At 47.6% G+C, this 18,934-nt stretch overlaps 6 protein-coding genes across 6 annotated transcripts; 2 read left to right on the top strand and 4 right to left on the bottom strand.

Annotated features, from left to right (window-relative positions):
• Positions 1–443: 443 nt before the first annotated feature.
• HOL1 (Hol1p) lies at positions 444–2,045 on the top strand (the record flags this gene model as incomplete). Its single annotated transcript, XM_018879209.1, has 1 exon — positions 444–2,045. One exon carries the CDS (start codon positions 444–446, stop codon positions 2,043–2,045), a length of 1,602 nt encoding a protein of 533 aa, XP_018737146.1.
• A 228-nt stretch (positions 2,046–2,273) lies between these two features.
• On the bottom strand, positions 2,274–3,896 carry AMD2 (Amd2p; the record flags this gene model as incomplete). Its single annotated transcript, XM_018879208.1, has 1 exon — positions 2,274–3,896. One exon carries the CDS (start codon positions 3,894–3,896, stop codon positions 2,274–2,276), a length of 1,623 nt encoding a protein of 540 aa, XP_018737145.1.
• A 1,491-nt stretch (positions 3,897–5,387) lies between these two features.
• RAD3 (TFIIH/NER complex ATP-dependent 5'-3' DNA helicase subunit RAD3) lies at positions 5,388–7,694 on the bottom strand (the record flags this gene model as incomplete). Its single annotated transcript, XM_018879207.1, has 1 exon — positions 5,388–7,694. The coding sequence occupies one exon, from the start codon at positions 7,692–7,694 to the stop codon at positions 5,388–5,390; it is 2,307 nt and encodes a 768-aa protein (XP_018737144.1).
• Positions 7,695–10,279: 2,585 nt separating this feature from the next.
• RPN4 (stress-regulated transcription factor RPN4) lies at positions 10,280–11,719 on the top strand (the record flags this gene model as incomplete). Its single annotated transcript, XM_018879206.1, has 1 exon — positions 10,280–11,719. The coding sequence occupies one exon, from the start codon at positions 10,280–10,282 to the stop codon at positions 11,717–11,719; it is 1,440 nt and encodes a 479-aa protein (XP_018737143.1).
• Positions 11,720–12,252: 533 nt separating this feature from the next.
• KTR5 (Ktr5p) lies at positions 12,253–14,223 on the bottom strand (the record flags this gene model as incomplete). Its single annotated transcript, XM_018879205.1, has 1 exon — positions 12,253–14,223. One exon carries the CDS (start codon positions 14,221–14,223, stop codon positions 12,253–12,255), a length of 1,971 nt encoding a protein of 656 aa, XP_018737142.1.
• Positions 14,224–15,829: 1,606 nt separating this feature from the next.
• On the bottom strand, positions 15,830–17,185 carry SDS3 (Sds3p; the record flags this gene model as incomplete). Its single annotated transcript, XM_018879203.1, has 1 exon — positions 15,830–17,185. One exon carries the CDS (start codon positions 17,183–17,185, stop codon positions 15,830–15,832), a length of 1,356 nt encoding a protein of 451 aa, XP_018737141.1.
• Between the last annotated feature and the right edge of the window lie 1,749 nt (positions 17,186–18,934).

Raw genomic sequence — 18,934 nt, 5'->3', positions numbered from 1 at the left:
CTCCCTATTTCTGTCATTTGTATAAATATATCTGTCATGAGCCTATTCTGTTACCGTGCTCTGCTTGTTTTATTAGTCGATTAGTATTCTTTTTTTTTGTTCAGTTTTTCTTGACTTTACTAATTATTGATCCTGGTATATATTACTAGTGTCGTTGCTACTTAGTGAACTTCGTGAAATACTCCAAACACTTCTATCACTAGTAACATTACTACATTACTTACTTGACTTGTGGTTCTGTTCTGTTGGTTCGTTGCGAGTGGTACTATTGTATACTTGCTGTTCTTTCTTATAAGTTCTAATTTGTGTCTTCCGTTAGGACCTTAGGACAATAGGACGTTCAGACAGTAGAACATTTCTGATCTGAAAACACTTGTTGCTTCATTAATATTATTAATAGGCAAGTGAAAAACTTCAAAATCACCAATTACACAGGCGAGATCATGTCCAAATCGGATAATATTGCCACTGAAAATTCTCTGGAAGTCCAGTCTTCCTGGGATGCAGTTCCCGGAACTCTCAACTGGGAAAACAAGTCGTCAAATGGCGACCTGATTTTATATCCCCAGCCTTCTAATGATCCAGATGACCCATTAAACTGGACGAAAATTAGAAAGATCGTCAACTTGTCCTTGGTCTTGTTCTATACATTTACCACTGGTATTGCTGGAACGAGTACCTATTCCATTCTAGTGCCCATCTCTGAAGCCACTGGTATCACAATTGCTCAGTTGAATAATGGTACTGGTTATCTGTTCTTGCTTGCTGGCTGGACTAATTTAATCTGGCAACCAATGGCTCTGACTTTTGGTCGTCGTCCTGTATTTCTATTCAGTATTCTTGGCTGTGTAGCCATGTCGGAATGGGCTGCTCACATCTCATCATACGGTGCCTGGGCCGCCTGTAGATGTTTACTAGGTGCTTTTGTGGCTCCTGTTGAGGTACTTCCTGAACAGTGTATTGCCGAGTTGTTTTTCAGTCATGAACGATCAGCTTGGATGGGTATTTATATGCTTGTTCTTGCCAGTTCCAACTACCTTGCTCCCTTGATTGCCGGATACATGAACGAGTCAATTGGATGGCAATGGGTGCAGCACTGGTGTGCTCTGTTGTTGGCTCTCAACTTTATTTTGGCATTCTTTTTCTATGAAGATACAATGTTCAACAGAACTACAAAGGAAGCTGAGCATGTTGAGGGTAGCGACGAGGACAAATATGGCCATATGATCACTGTCAACAGTCCCAGAAACCTCGACTACAGTCATAAAATGAACTACCTACAGAAGATGAAGCTCTGGAGGGTGAACCCATTAGTCACCAAGAGAGGTTTCTTTGACATGGTGTGGAGACCCGTTTATTTCTTCTTCCGCTTCCCCATTGTCGCATGGGCTGGTGTCTTTTACGGTTTCGGTTTGGTGTGGTACAATGTCTTTAATGCCACCTCATCTGCTATTTTGTCCGCTCCGCCATACAACTTCTCGAGTGACGGTGTTGGGTTGTCATATCTTGCACCTCTGATCGGTGCAATCATTGGTGGTCTGTACTGTTGGTCCATCGTCAACTACTATGCCATTTCGCTTGCCAGGAAAAACAATGGTATTAGAGAGCCCGAACAGAGACTGTGGGGTCTTGTTCTCTACAATATCCTGCTGCCCTCGGGTCTTATCCTATGGGGTGTTGGAGCTGCTCACGAGGTGCACTGGATCGGTCTTCTCTTTGGTGCCGCCTTTGTATCCATCTGCAACGTCCTTGCCGGCTCTTTCTCGCTCTCTTACCTGATCGATTGTTACAAGGACATCTCAGGTGAAGCTCTGGTATCGGTCATTCTCTGCCGTAACACCCTATCTTTCGGCATCAACTACGCCATCACCCCCTGGATCAACCACTCCGGTCTGCAAAACACCTTCATCGTGGCTGCCGTCCTCGGCCTGGTTACCGGGCTCACCTTTTTGATCATGATATTCGGCGGCAAAGCTCTCCGTAAGAAGGGAGCCAGTGCCTACATCAAGGCTGCCGAGACCCAAATTATACATGTAGCCCATTAATTTAGTGTTAATTCAGTTGTTTTACTTCTCCTGTGGTGCTGCCTCCGGCGGCTGGGGCTGCGCCCCAGACCCCGTTGCTCCTGCTTCGCAGGAGACTGGGATCGTAGACGTAACGACTCGAGCAGAGCGAGAGGAGCAGCGAGGTCTGGGGCGCAGCCCCAGCCGCCGGAGGCAGACTCGGGATAAACATTCATGATACTATTATATTGTATTTGGTACATCGCTAATTTACTGTTGGAGTGCGTCTCTGATGACTTTGGCGAGCGCCAGAGCCTTCTCGTCTTCGTGGCGGCGACAGACGATTTGGAGCCCGACACAGCCGTTGTCGTACTCTTCGGGGTTATATGCCTCCCATACTTTCCTGTCTTTTTCGGACAGGGGCTCATGAGCGGGCTTTCCATCAATGGAAGAGTCGGACTTGAGAACGGGGTATACTACAGCTGGATAGTCTATAGCGTTGAAGACGCTGGTGTATCCAACGTAGCTGAAGTGATGAGGAGGATGTGATGAGACGGGACTGGCAGGCACGATAATACCGTCCATACGTCTTCCGGACTTGGACAGTTTACCGGAATCTTGCCATCTCTTGAAGTACTCCATCTCGATCTCACTCCTTTCGTAATTGAGTTCCCACAGTAGACTGCAGCCCGACTCCTGGACCTTGCCATAAGGCTCCATATACGGAAACAGAGGCTCACCTTGGCGGCTCGACTTGACGAACTTGCCTCCATCGGCCACAAATGTCTTGTCTAGAATATCGTCCATCCTCGCATGCATATAAGGCTCCCATTCTATGACCTCGTGGCCTTGGCTCTCCAAAGCAGCAACAGTTCTCTCCACGGCCCTTTTAACCGCTGGTGTAGGCTCAACATAGTTATCAGTGCGGATTACTCCAAACACAAGTTTCTCGGGGATGATGGGTTCTCTCCAGGGAATGGGATTAGCTGTAGGATCGTAGTTCTCAGGGTTAGAGTTGAAAATAAGCTTGGTAAAATATTCTAGAGACTCCAGAGAGCGACTCAAGGGACCCACCACGGATTTAATGGTATGCTGACCACGAAGTCCGGATCTGGTTCCTGCAATTGGGAATCTTGATGCAGTAGGCTTCAATCCATAAATGCCATTGGAGTGTGCTGGAAGTCGGATACTTCCTCCAATATCACTACCGAGACCAATGGGGGCACCACAGCATGCAAGAAGCGCACCTTCACCACCACTACTGCCACCAGGAGAATGGTCAAGATTGTTAGGGTTCAAAGTTCTTCCGAATAAGTGTGATTCGGTATCAGGCATCATCATTGCTACTGGAACAGTGGTCTTGCAGTACAGAACAGCTCCTAATTCGTACAACATAGTAATAATAGCAGAGTCCTCGGATGACACTGTGGTAGACCATGCAGTGAATCCAATAGTAACTGTGGTACCCTTAATTTGGTGATGATCTTTAATAGATACAGGAAGGCCATGGAGAGGACCAAACAGTTTGCCGTGTTGGGCATAATAGTCATCCAAATATTTTGCTCTTTCAACAGCTCGGTCAAAAAACATCTCAGTCAGACAGTTAGTGATCTGATGAGTATAAGCAGCCCGCTTACAAAAGGCCTCGGCGACTTCGACCGAAGTCCAATCCTGATCTTTAATAGCTTTAAGAATGATTTCAACCGGGGATTCGGTAATAGTCAGCTCATGTTTAGTAAACAGACCAGATTGCTGGAAAAACCCAGTAATGTCTTTGACGGAATGATGAGGAAGTTGATCCTTCTTCAATCTATATTTGTCCGGCAGCTGAGACTCGCGTCGCTTGCGAGCTTCATCAATAAGTTTTTCAAGAGAAATCTCAGACACAGTCATATTGAAACCAAGTATCTATTAAGTCCAATTCAACAACAAAAGAATGCCAGTAAGTTTAACCTCGTTCCAAGATTGGCGGTTGCAGAAATATAAGGTCTAACACTAGGAAACGCACAGATTATAAAGAGAAAAGAAAAGATATCTGGGAACCAAGTCCGAATGATATACGTAGCGAAGAATGCAATAAAATTTAAACTCTCTGCCATGAACAGAAATACAAACCATTCGGACTTTTGTAAGAAGTACCGATCAGCAACTTATCAGACACCATATTATTGACAGTCCAAGCCGAACCGTTTAGCTCTTTTTGATACGTTACCCAATTAGGAAATAATGTACGTCCTACCTTATCGACACATAAGAGTATGCAGACCTAATTCCTTGATAAGGGCCTGATGAGCATGCATGTACAGACTAGCTTGAACAATAAATAAACGCGCTGGTGTGGGGGTCTGTCAAAATGTTTGAAAACCGTTAGGTTATTTATTGTTATCATACAGATCATTTAAACTGGTTACCAAAAATACGACTTTGCAGTCATCCAGTACATAGATATTTTACAATTACTTGTTACTTAAACGGGCAGTTTATCTTCAGCAGGTCGAGTAATATGAGCTGCACCGTAATAGGTATTGGACCTAATTATCAGGGTGCTAGTCTGTTGATATGTAAGTGGGCCAATTGCTGTCTGTCGTATTTAGTGTTCAATTGCTGTCAGTCGTATTTAGTGTTGAGTTTGACAGCAGACAGAAGTTTATTTTTAACTGAGTTGACATGTTATATTGGTCATTTGATAAGGTAGCTTTAATTGTGTAAGATTAGGTGGTTGGATGATCATGCATCAATCACCTGTTTTTCCGCTAACGTAGACGGAACCTTGTATCATCAAACAAATTGTGATATTAAGTAAGCTGGTATATCATACCATTCCTGCCTCTGCCAGATCTTCAAGTCTATCTCAAATAAGGTTAACGTTTGGCTTTGCACAATACTCTAATTACAAGTCACAGCGCCACTCATGTGCTTCATAGTTGCGCAGCGAGCGTATCCAGAGGGGGAGACGAAGAGGAGGGTCTGTTTCAGGGAGGCGGATTGGACCCAGTTTTCTGCTGTGCTTTGTCTAAGCATTTCCTAGACATTTCAAGACAGTACTCTGATTTGCTTGTTGAACTTGATTGATAGAAAACTTCAACCAGCGTCAGGTTGAGATGTTTATCCATTGAAATGCGAGTGACCAAGTCATTTAATATGAATAAAATGAGGAAGAGAGCAGCAGGACCGTCAGATAATACCCAGCTTCTGGATTTTATAGTCCCACGTGCTAATATCCGACGGTTCTACTGACCACGTGGTGATGAACAGGTCCAGTCCAGACACTCCACCTTTAGATACCCCTCACATCCAGATAGCTATATCCGTGAGCGACATTCTAGAAATCTTTTATTTAATAAATAAGACAAAGGACAAAGGGTCAATGGGATATCCCTGTTACTATAAATTTAGAAGTTCAGAATCATCAATTCCTTCATCATCAATTCCTTCATCATCAAAATCAACATCCATCTGATCGTCATGTTCCGGCTTGTTAGTTACCTCTTCTATCCGCTTGCCTTTGACTCCGGTTAGTTCCTGTTGATGAGCCTGGAGATCATTGATATCCCAAACACTAACTCCTTTTTGATCTGCGGGATCAAGCGGTTGGGCCATAGTACGGAGAAACTTCTTAGCGGCTGCCACAGCCATGTCTGTCGACATATTCACATCAGCATCCAAAATGGCCTCATTGATCCATTTCGGAAGCTGAGTACGTTTCTTAGCAAATCGTCGGTCTGCCAACACCATGATTCCGTAGTCTTCCTTTCCTCGAATAACACGTCCTAAACATTGTGCAGCGTGTCGCATAGCGTCGAAAGATAAGAAATCATTTTCTTTGATTCGGAAATTCTCTCGGAGAAACTCTAGACGAGCTTTAAGAATACGCGACTCTGTATATTGGAAAGGCACACCAATCATCAATACGGTTCGGCCGTACTGGTTATCAAAATCGATTCCCTCACTAACTTTACCACGGGCTACGCAGAACATAACCGCTCCACGACCGTTTGAACATGCAGTACGATACGTTTCTAAAGCTAAAGCAGTCTCTTGACCATCAGGGGTCTCAACGAGAATAAGCTTGTACTTCCACACCTCATCCAAGATACCCATTGTTTGCCACATGCTAATAATACTCTCCATATACAGATAACTAGGAAAGAACACCACCAAACCGTCGGGAGTCAGCTTCGAGAATTCAATAAGAAGATTACCGTAGTTACGAACGACACTGGGGTCATTTCGAATTTGGAATCGTGTCGAGATAGCAACTTGGTCAGACCCCTTGGTGACAATTATGGGTAGGAAAGATCGTCTTGCCAATGTGATTGTATATGATTCTTGGATCACAGTATCAAAGTTGAGCATTCGTGGATACATATCCAAAGGAGAAATGGTACCACTGGTGATAATAACCGAGCTGAACCGGTCAAACACCGGTTTCATGGCAATTGAGGCGTCTAAACATGCAAATCTGAGAATTGGATTGGGAACAGTGGCTTGTTCAGTTTCAAACGGTTCCAATATCAGAATAAATCCCTTTTCATAAGTGGACACAAGAGTTGCAAAAGTGACAATTTCTTTAAGAGCTGTAAAGTCCTCGATTTCTGTCAGTTCTAAAGTACGAACTAGTGAGTTTAATCTTTCAGAACAGAATCGCAGCGGCTTCTTGTCGATATAAGTCAACTCCTTCAAATGCTTAAGAAACGAGTTGGGCGTTTCCGATATAACATGTAACACCTTCATACGAGTTTTCAAATATTCAATAAACCGTTTCAAAAACGCTACGAAATGCTCAGCACGACGGATGTTACCAGGAACTGCCTCAGAAAGCAAGTCGTCGGGTAATACAGGATTAGACATGAACAGATCCTCTTCTCTAGCCACTTCAGCCTCTCGAAGTCCCTCTACTAGTTTTTGATACTCATTTTGCAGTTTTTCTGCATCATTGACTTTAACGTTGTCAACTGCTCTACCCAACGAAGCGGCACCATGGGCAGCCCGCCGCAAAGAATCCTCCGTTATATCCACACTCAACGCTTCAATACAGACGTTATCAATGTTGTGTGCCTCGTCAAAAATGATAATGCAATCTTTAGACAGTTCTTTAGAAACTCTTTCGGCAATTTTGGGGTCTAATAAATAATGATATGAATAAATGACAATATTGCAAAAAGACATCATTCTTCGCACCGTGAAATAAGGGCATGTACGTCGTTCCTGACAATATTTCAGAAGATCCTCAAATGTATAAACACCAGGAGGAATCAAGTTATGAGGCTCTAACTCATACAAGTTCTCATGATACTCGCATAACTGAGCTCTGGTATCACCGGCCTCAATCTTGCTTTTGGAGATACCATTGGTCATGCTTCTACATCTTTCGTCGACAATAGCACCTTTTCGTTCCCGTTTGACACTTGGATGAAGACACAAATTCTTACGACTCGACAATCCCAGGCCACGAAAATCTTCTACATATCCCAATTCCTTAGCACGAAACGCCATGAGATTCTTCAACTCCTCAAGAGCCTTTTCGATCTCGGTCATGGTACGAGAGCAATACACAATCTTTCTATGTTCTGGGTAATGCATCTGGTAAGCCACAGTCAGCGACAACAGACTAATAGTCTTACCGGTACCAGAAGGCATTTCCAAAATACAATTGCCCCCGACATCCAGCGTCTTCTTGGTGTCGCACATATAAGTGTATTGTTCCGGATAGATCTTGGGGTACGGGAACAGCACCGGCAAATCGTCGATATAGAACCTATCCTAACGTTAGCAATCCCCCTCCACCTGCCCTCTCACACCCCAGCTCTCCACTACTCACTTCATCCTGAATCAGTCCACCCTCACACCAGCTCACCGCGAGATCACACTCCATCTCTCACTTCACCTGAACTCTGCATTTACACCCAGATTTTCATGCGGCTGACTTCTCTACCTCCACCACCCTCTTCTACCCTCCAAAACCACGACTTCAACCACTACCAGCACCCAACACAGGCCCAATTGATCCTTTAACGGACTTCTACTATCACCCTCGGGCTATGACGGAACCATCTGGGGTGCCCTGCTGCCTCCGGCGGCTGGGGCTGCGCCCCAGACCCCGCGGCTCCTCTCGCTGCGCTCGAGTCGTTGCGCCGACGGTCCCAGCAGTCTCCTGCGAAGCAGGAGCCACGGGGTCTGGGGCGGAGCCCCAGCCGCCGGAGGCACACAACCTCCTCTCCCCGGATCCAGTCACGTGAGTAGAGTATTAACTCCGGTGTGATGGATCTTGCGTAAGATAGGCACAGTGCAGAAGAGCGGTGTGCATTGCATGGGTGGCAAATTGTTGACATGCAGGGAGAGCTAAAGGCAGCAGCAGCCGGAACGGAAGACTGCTGAAAACGCTCCGGAAGGAGTGTGGTTGGTGAAAAAAACCCGGCCGAAAGTGGGTGTTCGAATTAAGGGGCCGACAGTCGGGTTCGGAGGTTGAAGGGAATGGCTGGCTGGAGGCCGAAGGAGGACCAGGAAGTGAGAGACTGAGAAGCAACTGGCGGTGATTAGTGCTGTTGGGACGGACGGGGTGGGCTGTGGACTCAGCCTTGCTGCTATTTTTGCTAGCGCCTGGTGCCATAGCACAACACTGACTCATGTTGCGTTGGACTCGATCGGGATCGGAGGTACCCCTGGATCAGAGTTCGGGCTCGGATATCGAGTGCGACTGTCAACATCCAGACCCGGTGTTCGTGCCAAAAATACTCCCGAAATTGGCAAATCAACCAGAAGAGTCGAGTAGACTGATATACGAAATAGCGAAATAACAGTTGACTCGTAACCAACGGCGAGATCTGTAAAACCGTTTCGAAGCGACAGGCACCACTGTCAGATAAACAAAATACGGATCAGCGTCTGCCAGATACACCAGATCCACCACCTCAGCGATACGAGCGGGCTAAGCCCAAGTGAGAACGGTCCTCGTCACACAGCAACTTGGCACATGCATGGCCCACTGCAGCCGCCGGTGTATCGAACGTTGAAATCTGCAGCTGCATGTGAAGATGGTTCCAGAACACCTCACCTCTGCAGGGGGGTTCGGGGTTAAGCCAGCAGGAGGAGGAGGGTCTGCCTCCGGCGGCTGGGGCTCTGCCCCAGACCCCGTGGCTCCTCTCGCTTCGCTCGAGTCGTTTTAAGGGGGGATTGGGTGCTGCTGGGGACCATGGCATACCGACTCGAGCGAAGCGAGAGGAGCCACGGGGTCTGGGGCAGAGCCCCAGCCGCCGGAGGCAGACCCTCCACCACCAGCCCGTGCCGGCCGAGGACACCCAGCAAACTCAGTTCCACGCAGCTGCGACGCACAACAACGGCATCGGGCAGCAGCAGAAGGCAGCGCTTATGTCCGCGATGAAGAGAATCCCGGCACTACCAGGATCTGTCAGGGGTCGAGTCTGTCCGAGTCTGTCCGGTTCTGACCGTGGAGAGATTGACAGAGCCAGAAAATTGGGATTCAGAGGAGCCACAAGCCAGTCAGCGGAGACCGATAGCAGGGCGACAGTTAAATCCGAGGAGCCAGCGCGATCGCGGTGTACGGTGGGGTACGAGTTAGGTTATGTCCGAAGTGGGAACTCCGAATGAGTGACTAACCAACCTAAAATATTCGCAGTGGACGGGTGACGCAGTGCGATTTTGCGGTTATTCTCTCATTTTTGTCGACCCTAGCCTTGTTGGGCCGATGCGGTGCGGGATTGCGCAGTTAAGCATGGGCTTAGCAAAAGCAAGCAGCACACGGCGCTAGCATTTGTGATTGATTACATGATCTTAATATAAATTAGGAGGCAATCCTGCATTTGTAATGTACCTCCAGGATTTTTTTTGCTTCACTATTTTATCTGTTAGATTTAGTAATTTTTTTCATAAGAAATTTTCTAAATCAATATCTTCTACAGCATTTGGTTAAGGATTAATATCTTTTGCTGATACTATTATCGACTTTGTTCTTTGTATTTGACAGTGATTGTCTTTCTCTGTAGTTGGATTTGCCACCCATTTGCCACCCGACTTACAGCATCACTCAATAAGAACTTTTGACTGTTTTTGGTTATTACTACAGGCAAACACCCGACCGAATTCATTCAACACTAATACTAACGTCGCATAATCTTCGTTGACCAATTATATTCAACGGTTTGACGTTTATCGTTCTGTGTTAGTGTTATAGTGTTAATTGTTGTACAGCCATAACTTCATTGCTAGTACATCTTTGATTACGTACAACTAATTGTGTCTTATCGTTGTGAAGTCAAATGCTTATTTTCAGAAACACTAATTCAACAATCGTATTGTCTGATTCTGAAAATAGTAAGACTCCCGACGTTCAGATGTTTCCTTCTATGACGAGCTTTGGCCGTAACCAGACTGCCGGTCCTGTATTTGCAGCCGGTCCTTCTTCCGGATATCCGACCACTCCTTTCAAGATGTCGTCCCCATACTATCAAGCCGAGTTAGAAAGTCAACGTCAGCAGCTGGTTCTGCCTGATTCTCATGAATTTGTCAACGATCTTGGTAGTTCCGACGAGCAACTGCGCTTTCACGCCCTTTCACAACTAAATTCAAACTACGTTCCACCACTAAGTTCGATAGCTCCTCAGTCTATGATGAAGTCTGCTGATGAGTTTAGATACGAACGTTCGATGCCTTCTTTGTACGGACAAAAGACTGAAGGTTTTGACGAGTACTTTTCTGGTGGTGTATATATCAACCCTAATGAACGACCCACAATGGAGGGTGGTGTTTCTGATGCTATGGATTTGCTGGACACTCCTGAGGCTATGGATGAAGATGATGAAGAAGAGGACGACGATGACGATGAAGAAAACATGTTTTATGTTGAAGACGATGACGAGGATTTATACAACGACAATTATTATGGGGAATCAGCCGCCCCCGGACTCGACCATAGTCCTTATGATGCCACGAATCTACTTATTTCGAACCCCGTGGGTCCTTCAATGCCTTTGGCCATGCGATTCCAACCTATTTCGGAACCAGTTCAAGAGCAAGTCGGCGTTCTCACTGTGAACCCAGCCGATTTGACCAAAATGCCAGCACAATCGTCTGAGGGTGATCTGACAAATCCCACGATAGATAGTTATGACGAGTTTCTCGGTTCGTCGTCTGCATCGTCTCCATCTTCATTAGCATCTTTACAATCGTCATTCTCGTCATCGGATGAAGACTACGATAGCATTTACGAGCCCAGACGTTTGGACAAGATCATTCCCGAACCTCTTAGAGTGGAGTCTATTATTAGTCATGAGAATCACAACCACAACCTTGACCACAGCCATAATCATCACCACCAAGACGACGGTCGTAGTTTCAACAGCCATGTTCAACCTGTTGAGCGCGAGCAACCTCACGGACAACCACAACACATCATGACATCCAGTGTGAGCCCCTCTGAGCTGAACAATGTATCCAGACACGAAATGACAAAGACGAGGCGACACTCGGCCAAGAAGAACAACGACTTGACGCCGCCATTCCGATGTAACTTAGTGTCATCGGAGTCTGGCAAGGAGTGCGGCAAGGTGTTCTCGCGATCGTACGACCTGATCCGACACAAGGATACCATTCACGCCAGCGTGCGAAAGACATTCAAGTGCGACCAGTGCGGTGAAGCGTCACGAACCTTCAGCAGAATGGACGCCCTCACCAGACACATGCGCGTCAAACATGCATAGATCTCGCGGCCTGGCAGCGGCATCGCCATTTATTAACTAATTATTTTTTATTATATATCATTATTACCCCCCTCAATGCATTAATTAATACTTCTTCTTCTTCTTCTTCTTCTTCTTCTTCTTCTTCTTCTTCGTGGCACTGCTGCCTCCGGCGGCTGGGGCGCTGCCCCAGACCCCGTTGCTCGCTTCGCGAGTTTTCTGGGTGGGTCTGTTCTGTCATGACACGACAGCTGAGGGGCCTTCGCAGCTGCTGGATTCGTGTTTCTCGGGCGGGAAAGGTCCTTCTTCTGTTACGACACTCTTTAAGATAAATAGCGTTTACTGGCAACTTCACAGTTGCTGTCACTGTGGAAGCAGCTCGCGAAGCGATTACAACGGGTCTGGGCAGAGCCCAGCCGCCGGAGCCATCCGACCCCCAGCGACAGCTCGTGAAGTGAGCACAACGGGGTCTGGGGCAGCGCCCCAGCCGCCGGAGGCAGCGCCCGTACAACAGTTGATGACTAGTTTACAATTATTACAGGGTAAAAGAGAGATTAGACCCAGCCGCCGGTGAGGTCGACCCAGTCAGCGAGACAGGAGCCGTCTTTGCCCTCGACGTCGACGATGTCGGTGTCACAGCGGCAGCGACAGCCAACGCCGTTGAGGACCTCTGGGTCTGGATTGGCCCAGTACCGGTCCTCCTCTATTTGCTCTTTGTTGGTGGGATCCGGTATATATGGGATGTGTGGTCGCTGGCGTTGTGGAGCGTTGGCTGGACAGTGTTGGATGGTGGTGTGTCGATAGCCAATGTCACGGAAGTAGTGGATTTGTTCGGGCTCCAGGAATAAACCAGCAGCCAGTGAGTGAACAGGAGCATCTCCCCAACGTTCGTTCCAGAACCCGCCAGACCGGTCGAGAGTCTCAAAGTAGTCGTTGTACTGTTTTGATCGGAAGAAGTCCAGACGAGCAATCTCGAAATTGGACCAGAAATGACACATGTTATACTTTTCTCCGTTCATGGAGTAGGGGTCGAGTTTCTCTTCTTCTTGCAATGTCTGTTGGATTCCCTTTTCTTTGCCTTGTTCCAGAAGCATGGCTTCTTCGGGCAGAATATCGCTAAGAGCAGCATTTTCTTCTGCTTTAGCTTTGGCTTTGTCCTTCTTTTGTTGCTTCTTACGTTTTCGTACTGATCCAGAGTCTTTATTAGCGTCTTTGAAATCGGGATCGGAATCTTCAGGTTTCGTCAAAAACAAATCCCACAATCCAGTGGTATTAAGTCCGTAGTTCTGTTTGAATCCATAAGTGTGTCGGAATAGGTTGGGCACTGTCTCGACGAGTTCCTTGATAATAATAGTGAACCCGTATACTTTATTGTTTTTCGCCATGTGAAGAAATGGGTCATATGTGATGTCACAGAAGTACTTGACTTCGGGCTCGACACGCCAGTACCATTCGTAAGATGCTAGCAGTGGGTGGTTATAGAACTTTCCACTGTAAAATCTACACATGTGATGATACGACTCCATGCCACCATACATAATAGCAGCATCGCCCTGTTTGGCAATACCTTCTTTGATATCTTCAGGTTCGGCCCATTCTGGGAAATTCCAGTCCACAGGATCAATGGTACCGAATTGGACTTTGGATTTGGTAATATTGCGAACCGCTTCTCTAAAAGTCGAGTTGAATGGCTCGTCATTTAAAAATACATATGGATAGTTGAACCATCTGTTGAAATGTCGCTCGAGCGATATCATACTCTGACTAACACCCTCAATCTCCGAGTTTCTTGCTAGTACAACCAAAACGGCATTCGCTCTTGGTTGGTCTACTTGTGGTTCAAGACAACCCACTACAAATGGCTTATCGTACTGATCACTGATTTCTCTCAGTTTTGGAGGCGACTTGGAGAAGAAACCGCCATTATTATTATTGTTGTTGGAATTATTATCATGCAAAATGCGTGTCAGGAAAAAAATCAAGAAAAATATTAGCACCGAAAGGATCGGTAATAGAAACACCACCAAGGGCACAGATACGTTATGCTTTATGCGAATGCGAATGGCTGACAAGTACCGGATCTTGTGCGATAGTTTGTAGATAAAACGAATTGTGTGTGATCGGGGTTGGTTTTGTTTTCGGCTACGATGTTTTTCTAGTAGTAGTTTGAGGTTTGTAGATGATGACGAGTGGGTGGGTGATGAGGTCATGGTAGGACTACTACCAGCCGAAGACGATGCTGATGCTGACAGGTTGTCAGACAGAGAACTTAACCGGGCCTTTTCAGAATTGATTCCTAGTCCATGACCACTGTCATTATTGCTGCTTCCAGTACTGCTATCGCTCTTTCTGGGATAATTAGGGAAGTACTCACCAGTCTGAGAATGGTTGACTGGAGTCATAGCAGCCGAAGAGGTGATAGTAGGAAACAGCTCTTCGCCGTCATCATCCTCGTCAAAATGGTTTGTGTTGGAAGGAGCAGGGTATATCAATCTCGATTGAAGAGACTTTAGTAAGTTTACCATAATTGCTAGGCTGTTGGGTTACTGTAGACTCTGGTAGTTGGTAATGTCAGATTTCACTGACGCTGATTTTTGTTTAAAGAATGGATAAGAATTGAAGAAGAAAAGAACGTAACTACCAGTGTACTAGAATGAAAAGACAGTCACCAGACAAATAAACAACCAAATGACAGATGAAAGTCACACAGCAAACAGACAGCACTGTCTACTACTCTAGACTAATATGACAAACCAAGTAAATGGCCCAACAAATTAACTGAAAAATAAAAGACAACTCCACAAAAAAGTCGCAAACTAGCCAGACTTGATACACTTGTAATCTCGACTACCAGCCAATCTCACAAACTTCACTAAATTCTGCTAGCAACCTCTCCAGACTCGAGCTGCCTCACTGTGAAAAATATACAGAACAGACGCACGCCAACTGAGCAACTCTAATGCTATAACCAGTCCAAATATATCGTCTCTCTCTTAAGACGTAAATTACGGGTCTGAAATCATGAGTTAGTAACACAGGATCGCGAGATCAGGTGAGCCAGCTAGCCAGCACCGAATCAACTCTACACCATCACCCAACCACCACCAGCAAACCACACCATCCCTATCAGAAACGGCGCGATTTTCCAGTAAACGTGAAAAATAAGAATTTTCTTTGGACATCAATAAATTCCTGATTAGCCCCAACAACCCACAAACGAGTCGTGATAAATTTTCATTAAACACCAGACCCGACTGGCCACCGGCAACTCTAACCAGAGATTAAATAGTCCTGTCGCTAGCTACCGTGCAATTTTGACTTTTGGCAGCCACAACAAATGTCAGGCGGAGCTATAGCAGCTAACAAACACAAACTAAAAAGTCCCAGTCCCAAAAATACAAACCCACACTAAACATACGCTGTGTACCCGCACTTTCAAGCCGGACCACTTGAATCTAGAAAAAGTGTAACGGAATGTACTCACCGGCACAGGTGCTGAAGCTGCTCTCAAAAACCATTTTTGCATGTCAGTAAATCCCTGCCTCCCCTGGCAGAAGCAGCAGCAGCAGCACCTCCCATTCCCACGCTCAGTCGGGCTGCTTGCTTGACGGCCCCGTCCTCTTGCGGTCCGCCGCCCTACTACGGCCAGCGCCGTTGCTGCTGTTGCGGTACTCGCTTATCAGTGGGTTTTACGTTAGGGTCGCACCTGCCGGCACGAACTCCCAACGGCACGGCGACAGGGGGGGGTTACCCCTGAAACTGGTCGGGCCGGGCGTGCCTCCGGCGGCTGGGGCTCTGCCCCAGACCCCGTGGCTCCTCTCGCTTCGCTCGAGTCGGGCTTGGGGGGTGGAAAGAATTCGCTGGACAGCAGGAAAAGGTTTGTGCCCACTCCCCACGCCCGACTCGAGCGAAGCGAGAGGAGCTACGGGGTCTGGGGCAACGCCCCAGCCGCCGGAGGCAGACCCCGGTCCGTAGAAACCCGACTCGAGCGAAGCGAGAGGAGCCACGGGGTCTGGGGCAGAGCCCCAGCCGCCGGAGGCACAACCGAGCCCGTAGAAGTGGTAGAGGTTGAATAAATATTTATATATAAAGCGAAGTCTAGCATCGTCAGCAGCTCGAGGGAAATGGGGGTTATGGCCGTTTGGCTCGTCGGATACTGGCTCGTAGGAGGTCGATGTCTTCTTGGGCTTCTTCTGGTTTGAGAACACGCACTCCGTGGTATGCTTTTGACGAGTGTCTGGTTGTAGGGGCTTCTCGGTCTTTGGAGAAGAGCATTCCTTCCAGGTCTCGGTCGCTGAAAGCTGCTGCCGTTTCCATATCACTGCCTCCGTTATTGGTCCGGTATCCATTTGTATTAGCAGCACCGCTTCCGTTAAGTGTGCCGTGATAAGCTCCTCGTCGTCGGGTCGAGGTGGCTCCACCAGTTCCAGTTCCGCCAGCACCTCCACTACCTTCTCCACCAGACAGTCCACTATCATCATAAGCAGCACCTCCTCTCCTTCGAAGTGCTCGACGCTCCATCCCACTTTGAGAAGAAAAGCCCTCGCCGCCAGCACCCAGTCCGTTCACATGCCCATTCAATCCGGTTCCGCCGTATCCTCCTATTCCATATCCAGTTCCTCCACTACCTCCACCACCGGCTCCTATCGCTGCTGCCGCTGCTGAACCGCTACCGGCAGCTGCTCGTGTACTCATGCCTCCACCGTCTCTGAAATCACGACCAGACGGTGATCCTGGAGGATATAAAAATGCACCTGCTGTTGACGAGCCACCTCCATAGTCACTATTGACGTCTTTAGCACTGTTTCGTTCCGAATGATATAACCCGGAACTGGACAGGAAGAATGAGTGGTCATTGGCTATATCCAACAACGTTTTATCTTCACTCAGTTTCCGACGCTGAGATTCGAGTTTCGCCATAAGCTTTTCTTTAACCATATCAGTCATTTGTCGATGCTCTTCATTAGCCAGCTCCACATCCTGATTATACTCGTGGTCGGCCCTTTCTATCTGATATTTTTCCCATAAATACAGCATTACCAGCTGCTCGTCGCGAACTTCTTCCAAATCAGTCAGTTCTTCCAGAAACTCTGGGTTGTCTCCCACATGCAATGAATATAGTGTCGATTGTAATGTTCTCAGCATTTCGCTGTAGTGAAAGTCCCGCTCATTTTCAAACATATCGGTGATTTGGTCCAGTTTGGCCGCCAGTGTCTGTCGTCTTTTATCTCTTTTCGATGCTGGTTGAGCTCCACCACCACCTGCTCCTGCTCCAGTTCCAGTTCCAACTCCCCCAGCTCCAATACCACCACTGACACCTACACCAACTCCTCCTATACCACCAGCCATCACTGAAGCAGCAGCTGCTGACCCGGGTCCATACCCCGATATCTGGCCATGTGTGTACTGTCCATGAACTACACCTCCTCCATACCCCGTCTGGTCATGAATATCGCCAGCATAGGCCATTCTTCCGGTGCCATCCATTGCTACCGTGACCCAGTGTCTGACTGCAAGACTTTTATAAACGACTGTTTGTGTTCCTGTCAGTTACCTCAAAAATATTTGTTTTCCTTCGTCGGCTGTCAGTTGACAATATCAGACCGTCAACCCCAACTCCTGTTTAAAATCTGACTTTTCACACCACCTAAATAATCCTACTCCGTCCTGTGTGTATTCCGAGTCTCACCTGGTCCTCGGTCTAAACCCACCTCAGGCCCTGTTTCCTTTTCTAATAACAAAGGATCGATCCAATAAAACAACTCGATATCGTCTCCTTATCTGCTTGAATGGTCCACTTTTCACTTTTCTTATTCCCGACTCACACTCAATCTCGTTCACCAAGTCTCGTCACTCTTGGTCGACTCCAGACATGAACATCCACCACCTGCTTCGTGCTCTCCACAAGATATATATCAGGGTACGGGCTCGCCCGACCTATCCCATCCCACAGGGTAACACTTCGCGTCAGACCGGCCCATTCACGTGACTAGTGGGTAGTCAGGGTCTGCCTCCGGCGGCTGGGGCTCCGCCCCAGACCCCGCTGCTCCTCTCGCTTCGCTCGAGTCGGTGCTGGGACCGTTTTCGCTCCCGACTCGGCTAACTGGAGTAACCGCTCATTTGATTACTCGCGAAAGATTGGGAAATAAAAGGTGTCATAGCTGCTGGAATTGTGTCATATTCCCCTCTAAGGGCTCTCTTCAGTCGGCTGAAGGTCAAATTTGTCGTAAATTGGTATAGACCACGAGTCCTCCATCACTGGTGGCGTATCTTTAATTGCTTCACTGCCTGTTTTTAGAAGAGAATATTTTGGCCGCGATTGCTATGAGCAGCTGGTAGTGAACAGAAGCTGGTGAGTCACTCGTCTGCTGGGCATTTCTCTTATTATTTTAGGGTATTTTAAAAATAGTGGTGGTCTTATGTTGAAATGTTTATTTTTGAGGCCGTCCCCGACGTAACGACTCGAGCGAAGCGAGAGGAGCAGCGGGGTCTGGGGCGGAGCCCCAGCTGCCGGAGGCACACAGGGAAGTGCCACCTGCTGCAGCGATGAAACGACACCAGTCTGGAGGTGCTTGCCTCCGGCGGCTGGGGCTCCGCCCCAGACCCCGCTGCTCCTCTCGCTTCGCTCGAGTCGTTGCGTCAGGGGCGTCTGGAGTCGAGGGTAAAGGGATGCTTACGTTATGGGTTGGGTTGGAGCTGTTTCGTGTTATTGGTGATGGCCCGGGTGATTTTTTTGAGAGGTACGGATCCTTGTATAAGGGGTTTGGCGAGGTTGTCGCAATTCAGGGGTAACCTCATCCTGGTACGGGAAATTGTAAACATGCAGGTGCATTTTTCTGCCAGATCGCAACGCTATCTTCTTTAGGGCCCACGCGGCTAGCAGGCTATTTGTTCACCCGACAACTCCAAACCAAACTTCTTTGCCCTCGGATTCCCCATCCCGCCTCTAACTCCCTCCTCCACTCTCCCACCACACCCCGCCATTCGAGTGAAGCTCGAACAAACGGGTCCGGGCAGCGCCCGGCCGCCGGAGGCACCACCCCCCACCCCCCAGTCCCCGTTGCCCCGTGCGACCGCATGCCGATTCTGAAGCCATACTGCATGAACATGCAAGCCGATATGAAACATTTCCGAAGATGCAGTGGTTAATTGGGAACAGGCAGGTTTAAGGGGCAGAGGGGGACAGCAGAGTTTAAAGCTGGTCAGCATGCGCTGCAAAAAGTAGCGTTTTTTCTT

Source organism: Sugiyamaella lignohabitans, chromosome B (assembly GCF_001640025.1).
Source record: "Sugiyamaella lignohabitans strain CBS 10342 chromosome B, complete sequence".
NCBI classification, from domain to species: domain Eukaryota; kingdom Fungi; phylum Ascomycota; class Dipodascomycetes; order Dipodascales; family Trichomonascaceae; genus Sugiyamaella; species Sugiyamaella lignohabitans.
This window is presented reverse-complemented; position numbering and strand designations above follow the sequence as displayed.